The 14,956-nt window shown below is 35.4% G+C and overlaps 1 protein-coding gene across 1 annotated transcript in view; it reads left to right on the top strand.

Annotated features, from left to right (window-relative positions):
* The window catches only part of UBE2K (ubiquitin conjugating enzyme E2 K), a 63,665-nt gene that overhangs the window by 30,735 nt on the left and 17,974 nt on the right, over positions 1 to 14,956 (top strand). The window contains exons 2-3 of the mRNA XM_017662459.3: positions 10,119 to 10,212; positions 14,317 to 14,375. Of these exons, the coding sequence (XP_017517948.1) occupies positions 10,119 to 10,212; positions 14,317 to 14,375 (153 nt within the window). The remainder of the gene's footprint in view (positions 1 to 10,118; positions 10,213 to 14,316; positions 14,376 to 14,956) is intronic.

Below are 14,956 nucleotides of genomic sequence, written 5' to 3'. Positions count from 1 at the left end.
GCTTATCTATTCTGTTTATTTTCCCGAAGAACCAGGTCTTGGTTTCATTGATTTTTTTCTATTGCTTTATACTTCTCAATTTTATTTATTTTTTCTCTGATCTTTACTATGTCTCTCCTTCTGCTGACTTTAGGCCTCATTTATTCTTCTTTTTCCAATTTTGATAATTTTGATGTTAGACACTTACCTGGGTTTGTTCTTCCTTCTTTAAATATGCCTGTATTGCTATATACTTTCCTACTAAGACTGCTTTCGCTACATCCCACAGAAGTTGTGGCTTTGTGTTGTTGTTCTCATTTATTTCCGTATATTGCTGGATCTCCATTTTAATTTCGTCGTTGATCCATTGACTATTTAGAAGTGTGTTGTTAAGCCTCCATGTGTTTGTGAGCCTTTTTGCTTTCTTTGTACAATTTATTTCTAGTTTTATACCTTTGTGGTCTGAAAAGTTGGTTGGTAGAATTTCAGTCTTTTTGAATTTACTGAGGCTCTTTTTGTGGCCTAGTATGTGGTCTATTCTGGAGAATGTTCCATGTGCACTTGAAGAATGTGTATCCTGTTGCTTTTGGGTGTAGAGTTCTATAGATGTCTATTAGGTCCATCTGTTCTGGTGTGTTGTTCAGTGTCTCTGTGTCCTTACTTATTTTCTGTCTGGTGGATCTGTCCTTTGGAGTGAATGGTGTGTTGAAGTCTCCTAAAATGAATGCACTCCATTCTATTTCCTCCTTTAGTTCTGTTAGTATTTGTTTCACATATGCTGGTGCTCCTGTGTTGGGTGTATATATATTTATAATGGTTATATCCTCTTGTTGGACTGAGCCCTTTATCATTATGTTATATCCTTCTTTATCTCTTGTTTCTTTCTTTGTTTTGAAGTCTATTTTGTCTGATACTAGTTGGGCAACACCTGCTTTTTTCTCCCTATTATTTGCATGAATTATCTTTTTCCATCCCTTGACTTTTAGTCTGTGCATGTCTTTGGGTTTAAGGTGAGTCTCTTGTAAGGAGCATATAGATGGTTCTTGTTTTTTTTATCAATTCAGTGACTATGTCTTTTCATTGGTGCATTCAGTCCATTTACATTTAGGGTGATTATCGATAGGTATGTACTTAATGCCATTTGAGGCTTTAGATTTGTGGTTACCAAAGATTTCAGGTTACTTTCCTTACTATCTAAGAGTCTAACTTAAGTCACTTAGTATGCTGTTACAAACACAATCTAAAGGTTCTTTTCTATTTCTCCTCCTTTTTCTTCCTCCTTCATTCTTTATATATTAGGTATCAAATTCTGTACTACCTGTCTATCCTTTGATTGAGTTTGAGGATAGTTAATTTAATTTTGCATTTGCTTTGTAATTAGCTGTTCTACTTTCTTTACTGTGGTTTTATTATCTCTGGTGACAGCTATTCAACGTTAGGAACACTTCCATCTATCGCAGTCCGTCCAAAACAGACTGTAGAGATGTAAATTCTCTCAGCTTTTGCTTATCAGGAAATTGTTTAATAACTCCCTCAAATTTAAATGATAATCTTGCCGGACAAAGTAATCTTGGTTCCAGGCCGACCTCCTTCATGGCATTAAATACATAATGCCTCTCCCTTCTGGCCTGTAAAGTTTCTGCTGAGAAATCTGATGTTAGCCTGGTGGGCTTTCCTTTGTATGTGATCTTATTTCTCTCTCTGACTGCTTTTAGCAGTCTGTCCTGATCCTTCATGTCTCCCATTTTAATTACTATGTGTCTTAGTGTTGTCTTCCTTGGGTCCCTTGTGTTGGGAGTGTGGATCTCCATGGCCTGAGATACTATCTCCTTCCCAAGATTGTGGAAGTTTTCAGCAACTACCTCCTCAAAGACACTTTCTATCCTTTTCTCTGTCTCTTCTTCTTCTTCTGGCATCCCTATAATGCGAATATTGTTCCACTTGGATTGGTCACACAGTTCTCTCAATATTCTTTCATTCTTAGAGATCCTTTTTTCTCTCTGTGCCTCAGCCTTCTATTCCTCTTCTCTAGTTTCTATTTCATTTATTGTCTCCTCCGCTGTATCCAACCTGCTTTTAATACCCTCCATCGTGCTCTTCAACAACTGGATCTTCGACCTGAATTCATTCATGAGTTCTTGGATGTCTTTCCGTACCTCCATTAGAATGTAGACGATTTTTATTTTGAACTCCCTTTCAGGAAGAGTCACGAGGTCCATATCATTTAAATCTTTCTCGGGAGTTGTATTAATAATTTTATTCTGGACAAGGTTCCTTTGGCGTTTCATGTTTGTATATGGCGCCATCTAGTGTCCAGAAGCTCTATTCTGGAGCTGCGCAGCCCCTGAAGTAATGTTGGGGATCGCGGGGGAGTGGTACTGGTGCCTGGAGGAAAGAAAGAGCTGTTCTCCGCCTCCTGTCTCCTGTGCCTGTCTCCACTGCCTGAGCCAGTGGGCCGGGCACACAGGTATAAGTTTTTTTCCCAGAGCAGCCAGATATGGATCCCTGCTTTTCACAAGCTGCCGGAATCCCAGTCTCGCCAGGAATTCTGCCTGTATTAACTTTCCAAACCGATAGTCATATGAGTCTCATGAAAGCACCATGAAATGTAGGTTTGTGTTCCCAGAGCAGATCTCCGGAGCTAGGTATTTAGCAGTCCCAAGCCTTCCACTCCCTCCCTGCTCTGTTTCTCTTCCTCCCGCCATTGAGCTTGGCTCGGGTCCTGCAGAGCCACAGCTCTGGTTCGTTACCCTGTTCGGTGAGGACTGCTCTTTTCTCCAGGTGTGTGCAGTCTGATGCCATCCTCTTTCCTGTTGCTCTCTCAGGATTAGTTGCGCCAACTATATTTTCTAATTGTATCCAGTTTTAGGAGGAAGCCTCTGTCTCTCCTCTCATGTCATCTTTAATCTGTAGGGGCATGTTTTTAAGCCTTTTTTGTGTTTGTGAGCCTTTTTACACTCTATGTACCATTTATTTCTATACCTTGGTGGTCTGAGAAGGTGGTTGGTAGAATTTCAATGTTCTTGAATTACTGAGGCTCTTTTTGTGGCCTAGTATGTGGTCTGTTCTGGAAAATGTTCCATGTGCCCTTGAGAAAAATGTGTATTGTGTTCCTTTTTGGTGTAGAGTTCTATAGATGTCTGTTAGGTCCATCTGTTCTTGTGTGTTGTTCAGTGCCTCTGTGTCCTTACTTATTTTCTGTCTTGTGTATCTGTCCTTTGGATTGAGTGGTGTGTTGAATGAAGTCTCTAAAATGAATGCATTGCATTCTATTTCCTCCTTTAATTCTGTTAGTATTTGTTTCACATATGTTGGTGTTCTTGTATTGGGTCCATATATATTTATAATGGTTATATCCTCTTGTTGGACTGACCCTGTTATCATTATGTAATGTCCTCTATCTCTTGTCACTTTCTTTGTTTTGAAATCTATTTTGTATGATACTAGTACTGCAACACCTACTTTTTTCTCCATGTTGTTTGCATGAAATACCTTTTTCCATCCCTTGACTTTTCGTCTGTGCATGTCTTTGGGTTTGAGGTGAGTCTCTTGTAAGCAGCATATAGATTGGTCTTGCTTTTTTATCCATTCTGTTACTCTGTTTCTTTTGATTGGTGCATTCAGTTCATTTACATTTATGGTGATTATTGCAAGATATGTACTTATTGCCATTGCAGGCTTTAAGTTTGTGGTTACCAAAGGTTCAAGGTTAGCTTCTTTACTATCTTACTGTCTAACTTAACTCGCTTATTTACCTATTACAAACACAGTCTGATGATTCTTTATTTCTCTCCCTTCTTATTTCACCTCCTCCATTCTTTATATCCTATGTGTTTTATTTTGTGCTCTTTTGGGTTTCCTTTGACTGCTTTTGTTGGTGGTTGATTTTATTTTTTGCTTTTAGTTAGTATTTGGTTGGTCTGCTTTCTTTGCTGTGATTTTATTTTCTCTGGTCACATCTATTTAGCCTTAGGATTGCTTCTGTCTACAGTAGTCCCTCCTGAATATCCTGTAGAGGTGGTTTGTGGGAGGCAAATTCTCTCAACTTTTGCTTGTCTGGGAATTGTTTAATCCCTCCTTACTATTTAAATGATAATTGTGCTGGATACAGTATCCTTGGTTCAAGGCCCTTCTGTTTCATTGCATTTAATTTATCATGCTATTCTCTTCTGGCCTGTAAAGTTTCTGTTGAGAAGTCTGATGATAGCCTGATGGGTTTTCCTTTGTAGGTGATCTTTTTTCTCTCTCTGGCTGCCTTTAATACTCTGTCATTGTCCTTAATCTTTGCCATTTTAATTATGTGTCTTGGTGTTGTCCTCCTTGGGTCCCTTGTGTTTGGAGTTCTGTGTGCTTCTGTGGTCTGAGTGACTATTTCCTCCCCCAGTTTGGGGAAGTTTTCAGCAATTATTTCTTCAAAGACACTTTCTATCCCTTTTTCCTTCTCATCTTATGGTACTCCTGTAATGTTGATGTTGTTCTGTTGCTTTGGTCAGACAGTTCTCTTAATATTATCTCATTCCTGGAGATGCTTTTATCTCTCTGTGTGTCAGCTTCTCTGCGTTCCTCTTCTCTGATTTCTATTCTATTAACGGTCTCTTGCACCTCATCCATTCTGCTTTTGGGTCCTTCCAGAGATTGTTTTATTTTTGTATTCTCCCTCCTAACTATTCATTAGGTCTTGCATTTTTCTCTGCAGCTCCATCAGCATGGTTATGACCTTTATTTCGAATTCTTTTTCAGGAAGATTAGTTTAATCTATCTCCCAGGTTTCCTCTCAGGGGATGTCTGGGTTATTCTTGTCTGTATCAAATTCTTCTGCCTTTTCATGGCGATAGAGGTAGTCATAGGCAGTTAGCGCGTGTGTCAGCTGAGAGAATAAAGTTCCTTTCTGCTTGCCTGTTGCCTTTCCTCCCTATGAGAACAGTGACCCCTAACAGCTTGTGCTGGGCAGCTGCGTGCAAATGGGGCCTCTGAGTCTGGCCCGGGCGGCTGCGGAGGGGGCTCTGTGCGGCTGCTGTGGGCGTGGCCCGTCTCTGGCTGCTGCTCTGGTATGGCAGGGCTGTGGTGAAGGGGGAATGGCCAGGAGGCTGTTTATTGTCGTGAGGGGTCTCAGAGCTGTGTTGACGCCCAGGGGGCTAGGGTGCCTGGAGTTCCCCGGGATTCCCAGCTGCTGGGCTGAGTGTGCCGGACTCTTCCGTCCAGCTGTGAGGCTCCTGTCCCTTTCAGACTTTCAAAAAACACTTCCTTTTCTTTTGTGCCAGGGGCACCGCCTGTGGGAACCCGCTCACAGGTTTTACTGTTCCATTTCCCTGGTATCCAGAACACCGTGCACTGTGTCTGCGCTCCCAGTGCAGTTGACTAGGGCTGGGTATTTGGCAGTCCTGGGCTCCCACTCCCTCCCTATTCTGACTCTCTCCTTCTGCTGGGAGCTGGGGTGGGGGCTGTGCCTGGGTCCTGCTGGGCCGCGGCTTGTATCTGACCCCTTTGTGAGGACCTGGGGTCTCGCTGGTGTAGATGTAGCCTGGCTGTTGTACTGTATCTTCTGGTCTCTCTTTTAGGAATGGTTGTATTTGTTGTATCTTCAGAAATATATATGGTTTTGGGAGGAGATTTCCGCTGACCTACTCATGCCGCCGTTTTGGCTCCTCTATGTTATTTTTTATAGAATGAATTCTCCAGAATAAATAGAAGTGAGACTACTGTGATAAATTATCCTTTAAAAATTACATTGCTTACTTTAGTTAGAAGTTTTCTATTCCAACATCATTGTCAAAAGGGAGCATATTACAATATTGACTACTGTACATTCAGCATTTACTGTGTGACAGGCATTGTTCTATATACTATATTAACTCATTATGTTACCCCATGAACTTTATGTGGTAAGTACTATTATAACCCCAAAGTGACAGAGGATGAAACTGAGGTACAGAGCAGTTAATAAACTTGCTTAAGGTCACATGGTAAGTATAAATAGGTTAAACAACAATATATTCTATACTTAGTTTTTATATGATAAAATCTTTCAGTTTCTTTTTCCCAGCAGAATGTAAGCTCCGTGTGAGCAGGGACTCAGTTTTGTTCACTAACATTCGAGATTGCTTTCTGGCATATAGTAGACCCCAGGAATTATTTTAAAGAATTTTGTGATAAGATCAATTCACTAAAGACTTGGCCTTGGAAGCCTTTTAGAATCACTTTACATTCTGCACTGTTGCTTATTTGCAGTGATGTTCATTTGCCACATCCAAATTAGCTTCAACGCTGTGTGCTATTTTGCATACTTTACATATATCTTAAAATAGTATTTTTAAAACATGCTTACTAGGAGCTGTAGCTTTTCTTTAAAAAATTTTTTTAAATTGAAATATAGTTGATAAACAGTATTATGTTGGTTTCAGATGTACAACATAGTGATTTGACAAGTTATATATGTTACTGAATGCTCCCTATGGTAAGTGTGGTTATCATCTGTCACCATACAAAGATATTAAAATATTGGCTATAGTCCCCATGCTGTACTTCTGTTCCTCTGATTCATTTATAATATGAAGTTCATACCTCTATATCCCCTTTACCAATTTCATCTACTCCCCACCTCCATACCCTCATGGTAACCAGAAGTCCATTCTCTGTGTTTATGAGTCTATTTCCATTTTAAATTTTAGTCATTTGTTTTGTTTTTCAGATTCCACATATAAGTGAAATCATGGTTTCTCTGTCTGATTTATGTCACTTAGCATAATATCCTGTAGGTCCATCCATGTTGCCTCAGTGGACTCTCAGGTTGCTTCCTTATCTTGACTGTTGTAAATAATGCTGCAACAAGCATAGGGGTGCATATATCTTTTCAAATTAGTGATTTTGTTCTCTTGGGTAAATTCCCGGAAGTGGATCTTTGGGGTCATTTTTTTTTTTTTTTTTAAAGAAACCTCCGTACTTCTTTCATTGTCACTACACCAATGTACATTCCCACTCCCACCAACAGTGTACAAGGGTACCCTTTTCTCCATGTCCTCACCAACATTTGTTATTTCTTGTTTTTTAGTATTAGTTATTCTTACTAGTGGGAAGTGGTATCTCATTTGGCTTTTTGATTTGTATTTTCCTGATGATTAGTGATGATGGGCATCTTTTCATCATCTGTCTGTCAGCAGTCTGAATGTCTTCTTTGGAAAAATGTCATTGAGGTCCACTGCCTGTTCTTAATTGGATTAGTTGTGTTTTTTTTTCTTTTTGGTATTGAGTTGTAAGTGTTTTTTTATGTATTTTGGATATTAGCTCCTTATCAGGTATGTCATTTGCAAATATATTCTCTCATTCATTAGGTTGTCTTTTCATTTTGTTGATGGTTTGTAGCTTCTCTTCATCTTAGAAATGCATTTGGAGGCACAAGGTAACCTCAGAAAAACCAGGACTAGTAGAGGTCTCACTCTGTATTTAGCTGAGTTGGGAGAAGAAAGTGTAGAAAAGCAGCTTTGTAGCAGTCCTCACAAAAAATACCGTGCAGTGGTAACACAGTTCTTCAAGGCTTCATCCAGAAGCTTTAGCCTCTCTAGTTGTTTCAGGTATTAAAATGAATAACAAATTAAATAATAATAAAAAATAAAATAAAAAATACTAGTAGTTATATTTCTATTCTTAGACTGGAAACAGAACTGTGAAATTAATGAAATAGGCCTTTGAAAATCAAAGGTTTTGTTAACTAATACTGGTTGGGGAAGGTTATTCTGATTCTACCCAGATCATCCTTTAATTCTGAGATAGTATAGTCTCATTTTACAATAACAAAATCGAGAGTTAGATGTTAAGTGACTTACCTAATTAGCACCACAGTAAGTGGCAGAACTAGGATTCAACTCGTATCTGACTCCAAAGCATTCTTTTTAAAATACTATCCTTTTTTATAATTTTCCATGTCTTCCTTACATTCTTGAGTCTTAAATGGGATTGTAAATTAGTGTGTGGGCCCACTGGATTGCAGTTTTTGATTGCAGAATAACTAGATGTTTGAGTTTAACTGTGGAGGTAATAAGGGATGGATGTTGTATGATAGAAGAATAAAGCTGTGAAACATCTGTCTTTAACTTTACATTTTCTTTTATCTTTGGTTATCTGTAGGTAAAGACCCTGCACTAGACCATATAGAAAGCTTCTTTATAATGGGATTCATCATGGTGATTGGATTTTCTCGAGCTGATTTTGTAAAATTTTTACACACTAATAATGTTCTTTCTCCAGAATGGGAAAAAAAAGGTCCTTTTTTCTCTGAAATCCAGTTTGAGTGTGATTAGGACAGAGATATAAAAATCAGTAATTGTTTGTTTAGCATTAGTAATTTACTAACCAGGCAGTTGGTGGCAATCTGGAAGTAAGCTTTACTAATTTCTATTATCTTCTCCTTTCCCAAAAGTTTAGTCAAATGCTGTTGTTCAGTATTCTGACATTTTTAAGGTTATCTACTTCTTTTCGGGAAGGAGGTATTGTGAGAAGCTCTTGAGAACTTTGAACACATTGATGATTTTCAAGATCCAGTTACTCTTTACTGATTAGTTAGAAGTCTTAGGGGGAAAATGGAATCTTGTAGTTAAACTTGTAGCTTCTTAATTTGTTCAGTAAAAGTCTGAAGCTTCAGATTTCCATTTTAACATTGTTCATTTCTGTGCATACTAGAAAAAAGTTTTTTATTGCTAAAATGCATATTTCATACTCTACCACAAATACCAAGGATGATAATGATTTTTTAGGATACTAGAAGTTCCTCATGCATATTTATAATTAACTTTAATTTTGGGCTTAAATAATCTTCAGAAAAATATAAAGTGCTTTAATCCCAGATGTTTAAAAAAAGGTTATGAAATAAATCAATACAATTTAAAATGTTTTTATACTGAATAAAGTAAGTTTTCTAATCCTGCATTCTTATTTAAAAGGTAAGATTAATTAGGAATCATGAAATCTTTAAGATTTGGTTTTTAAGTAATATATTTTTTTCTGAGCTTAACATTCATTCTGTATTAGAACTGTTTAGTATAGAAAAAATAAAAATAGTATCTTCTCTTGGGGGTTTTTCTGTTTGAAAGGGAGCCAAAGACCTTAAAACAGTAATTCTTACACTGTTCCATCCAAGTAAGCATGCTTAAGAAGGTTGGTTCAAAAGCAAAAATTTACTCTTGAAATATTGCATGGCTTTTCTTCCGTAAGAGGAGATAATGTTGTATGACTTAGGTAAAAGTATGAGATCTTAAGCCAAAAATGAAAACATACCTTGTATATTAAGGATTTCTGTTTTTAAAAATTGAAAAAAGAGGAGGATTTTCTATTTTAAGAATATAGATAAATAAGATGCTAGTATAGGTTAGAAAATAGTTTTTAAGAGCCCATTTGCAAACAGCTACCTGTAAACATTAACTTGAATCTCACTGGAGGGTTTTCTGAATCATTTAAGGTCACCGTTGGCTCAGAAAAATGGATTGAGAGATGGAAGTGATATGAAAGAAAGTATTTTAAGATGTGTAAAGTACAAAATAAACAGATGTAGACAAATTAAAATAATCTGTTTAGAAAAAGTAGGTAGTTGCCACTGAAATAAACAGAAAAACAAATAGAAGAAGGCATTTGAAGATTTTAGTGAGGTTTTTAGGCTTCAGGAATTTTCACGTAAAGGGAAATTAATTAGATGCTTAGAGCTTTTCACCATTCTGAGAGCTTATAGCCTGAATGGCTTTTAGGGACCCTGAATTTTCTGTTTTATAGGGATAGAACCTATTTAGTTTGGGGGTATAATACAGCAGCGATCACCTACAGATGAATAGGTTTATTACTTTGGACCTAATGTACATGAAGTTGGTAAATATAAAATAGGTGTCTAATATTTTTCTTTAAACATTCCTGAAAGCCATTGTAGTATTGTTCAAAGTGGTATTATTTCATTAAAAACATCGAAGCGAAAATTTTTTAGTTTTTTTGTTTTAAATATTCTTTAAAGTGGCTAATTAAGTCCTTGAAAACCACATACTATTTTATGAGAGGAGATACATTTATGAAAGGGGGAGATTCAAAATTTTTTACAGGTAATACTTTAAAATAGGCTTTTTCTTGCTGATATAACTAACATTTATTTTCTGTTTATTTTTAAGACGAGCAAAAACCAAATTAAAGTAGATCTTGTAGATGAGAATTTTACAGAATTAAGAGGAGAAATAGCAGGACCTCCAGACACACCATATGAAGGCAAGTACTTTTTCTGTATAAAATATTGTGGGTATTAGAACTTCTCTGAAACATTAAATAGAATAATCTTAAGCATCTGTAAACTACCTGGAAGGGAACTTCATTTGGCTTAGGATATACAGCCATTTTCGAATAATAAGTTTAGATACTTACGTAGACTCATTTTTCTTACTGAATTGTAGCTAATTTTTTCCTTTCGCAAAATAGATTTACTAGAGCCAAGTTACAGGTTATATAGGTTAGAATTTAACAGCATAAAACATCTAGCATATCAAGCCTCTAAATTATATGGACTAATAGACTCTCAGTTACCCTTCATATGGTATGTATAACAAACAAACCTTGTCCTAAATTTCTGACTGATAAAATGCTTGTTATTATTTTTTTTAAAGATCCTCTTCCTTGTATGTCATTTAGCATTTCATTCACTCACATGTCTTCATACAGGCTATATTCCAAATATTTAGTTTTCTTTATTCAGGAAAATTTTTGAGTGGTCATTTCAAGGCATAAAGAAAAGAAAGGCAGCTTTGCTGAACCTCATTTTCACAGACTAAGTCTATAGCTATGTTAGACCAAGAAATTGAGTGGTAAGATACAAAAAGAAGCTTTGTAGCTTTTTATTTCCTCACCTGGCAGATTTTCACTAATGAATATTACTGTAAATTTGGTTATGTAGCATAACCAAGTTTCTAACATATTAGGCATTCAAATATTTGTCTAATAGAAATCATATAACAAATTTATAGTAAGTAGTAACATTGAGTTATTAGAGCTTTACATGTATTTTCTCATTGAATCTTTATGCAACATATGAGGTAAGTACAGTTATTACTCACTGTTTCATAGATGAAGAAACTTAAACTCACAGAAATTAAGTAACTTGTTTAAGGTCAAATATGTAGGTGCCACAGCTGAGATTTGAGTCCTAATAGCCTTTGACTTCAAAGCCTATGTTTCTGATCAGTTTCTGCTTTTGAATAAATTAGGATTGACTGAATTTTAGGAGTGGTGGTTATATCTACTTTGAATGTGGTGGTTCTATAATTCTGTAATGAACAGTTACTGAAAATTTTTCAGAAAAAAAGCATTGTTCTAGAATATTTTTCTGTTTTTACTAAAATTTTTAAAGTTCCTACAAAGTCATTAGCATATCCTACCAAATCTTAAAAGATAAAATTTTACTTTCTGTTTTATGATTCATATGAGTCATTTCTAGACATCATTTAATTTTTTATATTTTTATGTTTGAATGCTTCCTGAATGCCAGGCTTTTGTCTGGATGCTTTCATGGATGCTATTTACCTGGTCCTTTTGACAGTCATTAGATGGAGAAGAGATCTTTAGTTATCTTATAAAAAACAAGTTCTTAATAGCCGATGATATGTCTAATGATATATTAGCTTCTTGAAGGCAGGCATAAATATTCTTGACTTACTTCTTTAGATTGTTCAGATGTATTTTTAAAAGACAGTGAGGCAGTAAGTAGCATTATCATTCTAGAGCTCTTCCAGCAAATTGATACTGAAGCAGGATACCTCTTGGCCTAATTTGGTATGCAAAATGTTCATTACCTTCTTGGCAACCTTAATAAAGGTCAATGTATTTTTTAAAATTGGGTAATACACACTTATTTGTAGGATGATTAACTTAAAAATATACTGTTGTTACTAATTAGAAACAAGTTTGGTCATTTTTAAGTGTTTATTTCTGCTGCTGCCACTAAATAAGAAATTAATGTTTGATGAGATTAGTTTAATATGCTTTTGGGGTATATATTTGAGATAAATTAACTTAAATTGTATTCTTTTTATCATAAAACTATTTGAAGAGAAGTTCATTTTGTTGGGAAAGCACCATTCAATGGCATAAACTTAGATACTTTTCTGAATATGAATATGGGTAAAATATTTTTATAATACTTAACTGCAGGTCTTTTGTTAGTTTTTGAGGGTTTTTTTTTTGTTTTTTGAATCTCAATAGCTAAGGCAAAAGTTTACATGTGGAATATTAAGCTATTTATAACCATCATTAAGTAATGAGGCAGCTGTGTTATGTTAAAATCAGATTGAGAAGTAGACCACCCATTGAAACATTACTGTATTGCACATGTTACTTGACTCAGTTTACTTCTTTTACCCTAATAATTCAGTAGCAAAGGAACAATTTAGTTCTTGAGCCTTTCTTCCTAAAAGTTGTTTTGAATTTATGGAATTGTTGATACTTTAAAAAATCTCATCTGTTCCTCATCTTCCCTTTTGATTAAGTTAAATTTAAAGATTATAAATTGTTAATATTAAAAGTCATTCTCCAAGAAGTAAATGCTTTTTAGTGCAAGCTGTTATAATATGCATAATGTAGTTGTCATAAAACTCCCTTAGTTGTTTTGCTCTGATATATATCAACTAATGCTATGACTAATGCTATAGTGGTTATATGTCACTGGAAGTTGTCAGATAATAGTGCAAGACAGAGCATATTAATTGTATATGGACTGGAAGTATTTGGGGGACTTAAGGGTCAAGCATTATTTGTATAATATCTCTGGGTTCTCACACATGCTCCTAAGAGATTGTTTTGGGCATTGAAGAAGGAAGAACTTTATATAAAAGATTGAGAGATAGCAACCTGGAATTTAATCAGATAAGAGTAAGATTGTTAAAAAGAAAAAGAACCTACATATTACTTAAGCCAAATTTATTAACCTTATATTTAAATCTAGCATCTATAACTCAGAACATAAAGTCATCTCTATAGTTAAAATTTCCTTACTCTTCTCTTACTGTCTTGTTTTTGTTTTTTTCTTTTATTTTGACAGCTTTCATTTTTATTTCACGACTGCCATATGCCCCGTGGTTCAATCTAGTTCAAACTTATGCATCAGTCACTTATGAATCAAAAAGGACTTGAACAAAGTGGTACCAAATGAATTGCTCTTAGTTTTTCTCCAAAATCCACATTCCTCTATTCCTAACAGTGGAGGAGGTAGATTTGAGAGAATCCAGGATATACTGAGAGTTGAATGTATGGCGTTTTGAAATTAATAATGCTCTTAGTGCAGTGCACACTTTTACTTTGGAAAATTTCATATCCATACCGACAAAGGCAAATGGTATAGAATCTTCCATCTACTCATCAGCCAGCTATAGTAATTATCAACTCAGAGCCAGTCTTTGATCTAATCCATCCCTTCACTTGATTATTTTGAGGCAAATGCCAAGGCATAGTTTGTAAATATTTTGGTAGCACGGTTTTATTTGCTGTATTTTGGAATAGCAAATATTCCACGTTAATTGGCTAAAAAATCTTAGAATTGGGAGGTTCTTACAATTCAAGTCCAACCTTTCATCCAGTGCAAGACTTTTCCCTTCGCAGTTTTCTGAGAAGCAATTATCTTCCCCTTGAATACCCCAGTTGTGGGAAGTTGATAAACTTTTAAAATACCAGTTTAGCTGTTAGCTGCTCGCAGTAGCTTCAAATCAAAACAGAACTTTGTCTTCTGTTATATTTTACTAGTTACAGAACTTTGTAAAGTTCTGTATTTTGTAAACCTATATAGCGGAAGAGAATAGTTTTAAAAAAAGTGTTACCATTTAATTTAGGGCACAAGTTAAAAGGTTAGGACATTTCTGCGTTTGACAGAACCAGATAGGAGTAAGTTTTTTTTTTTTCCAGTTTATGACATAATCTATATATATGTTTTCTCTACCATCTATGCCTTTAAACCTCCCTGCCTGCCCTTTCTTCTTCTTTTTTTCTTTCAGTTTTTTCTGTTATTTAGCAACTTTTATCAGTGTGGACTGAAGGAAACAAAGAGAGTGAAAACCTATACTACTTAATTATCCCAGTGAAGTATTTGGCATTGGATTCTCTGGATTTAGTGTATTCGTTCATCCAGTTGTATACAGTGTGTATTCTTTATGTGTTAAATAAACTTTCAATTAAAAACCAGTGCTTTTGATTATTTCCTTTTGTGTTTCAACTTTAAAACAAACTTGTTATTAAATATACTACACGTTTCAAAAAGTTCTATAACTATATTTGACTTCACATATTTAAAGTGAGCAGCATTTTTTTTAACTTTCTGTTTTCCCCATTTTTTAGGAGGAAGATACCAACTAGAGATAAAAATACCAGAAACATATCCATTTAACCCCCCTAAGGTATTGTAAGCCTATTTTTGTGCATGAACTTCCAAAATATATTTCTTGGCCCATTTAATTAATACATATTTCAGTGTTTATTAAAATGACAGCTTTCTGAGTTGCTTACTATGTAAATTAAGTGTTGAAAAGATTTCAGGTAATGGCAGATGGTTTTCTTCTGGACTTGGAATGAAAAGTAAGCTACTCAGAGGCAGCCAGTAAATGGCTCTTGAGAGGAATAGGATTTGCATCTGTCAATTTAGAGGAACCTTATACAACTTCTTATTTGCCTCAGAGAAGCATGTTTTTTTAGAGAAGAATGTATTGAGAATTCATCCATTTATTTGATACAGCAATAAATAAGACTTACACGGTCTTCGCTTTCATGGAGCTCATATTCTTGCAGGAAAAAAAAAATGAACAAATAACTGCAACTGTGGTGAATGTTAAAAGAGGAAATGCAATATCTTAGGATCATATATAACAATGGGAACTAACCTAAACTTAATTTTTGACCAACAGCTTTATATCTTGTGATGTCTGCTTTCATTTAGGTCTTTAATTTCCTATTTTGTCTGTTTAATTACCTTTCCATCTTT

The sequence above is a fragment of the Manis javanica genome, chromosome 5, assembly GCF_040802235.1.
Source record: "Manis javanica isolate MJ-LG chromosome 5, MJ_LKY, whole genome shotgun sequence".
NCBI classification, from domain to species: Eukaryota; Metazoa; Chordata; class Mammalia; order Pholidota; family Manidae; genus Manis; species Manis javanica.
Note: the sequence above shows the minus strand (reverse complement) of the source record. Positions and strands in the feature narration are given on the sequence as shown.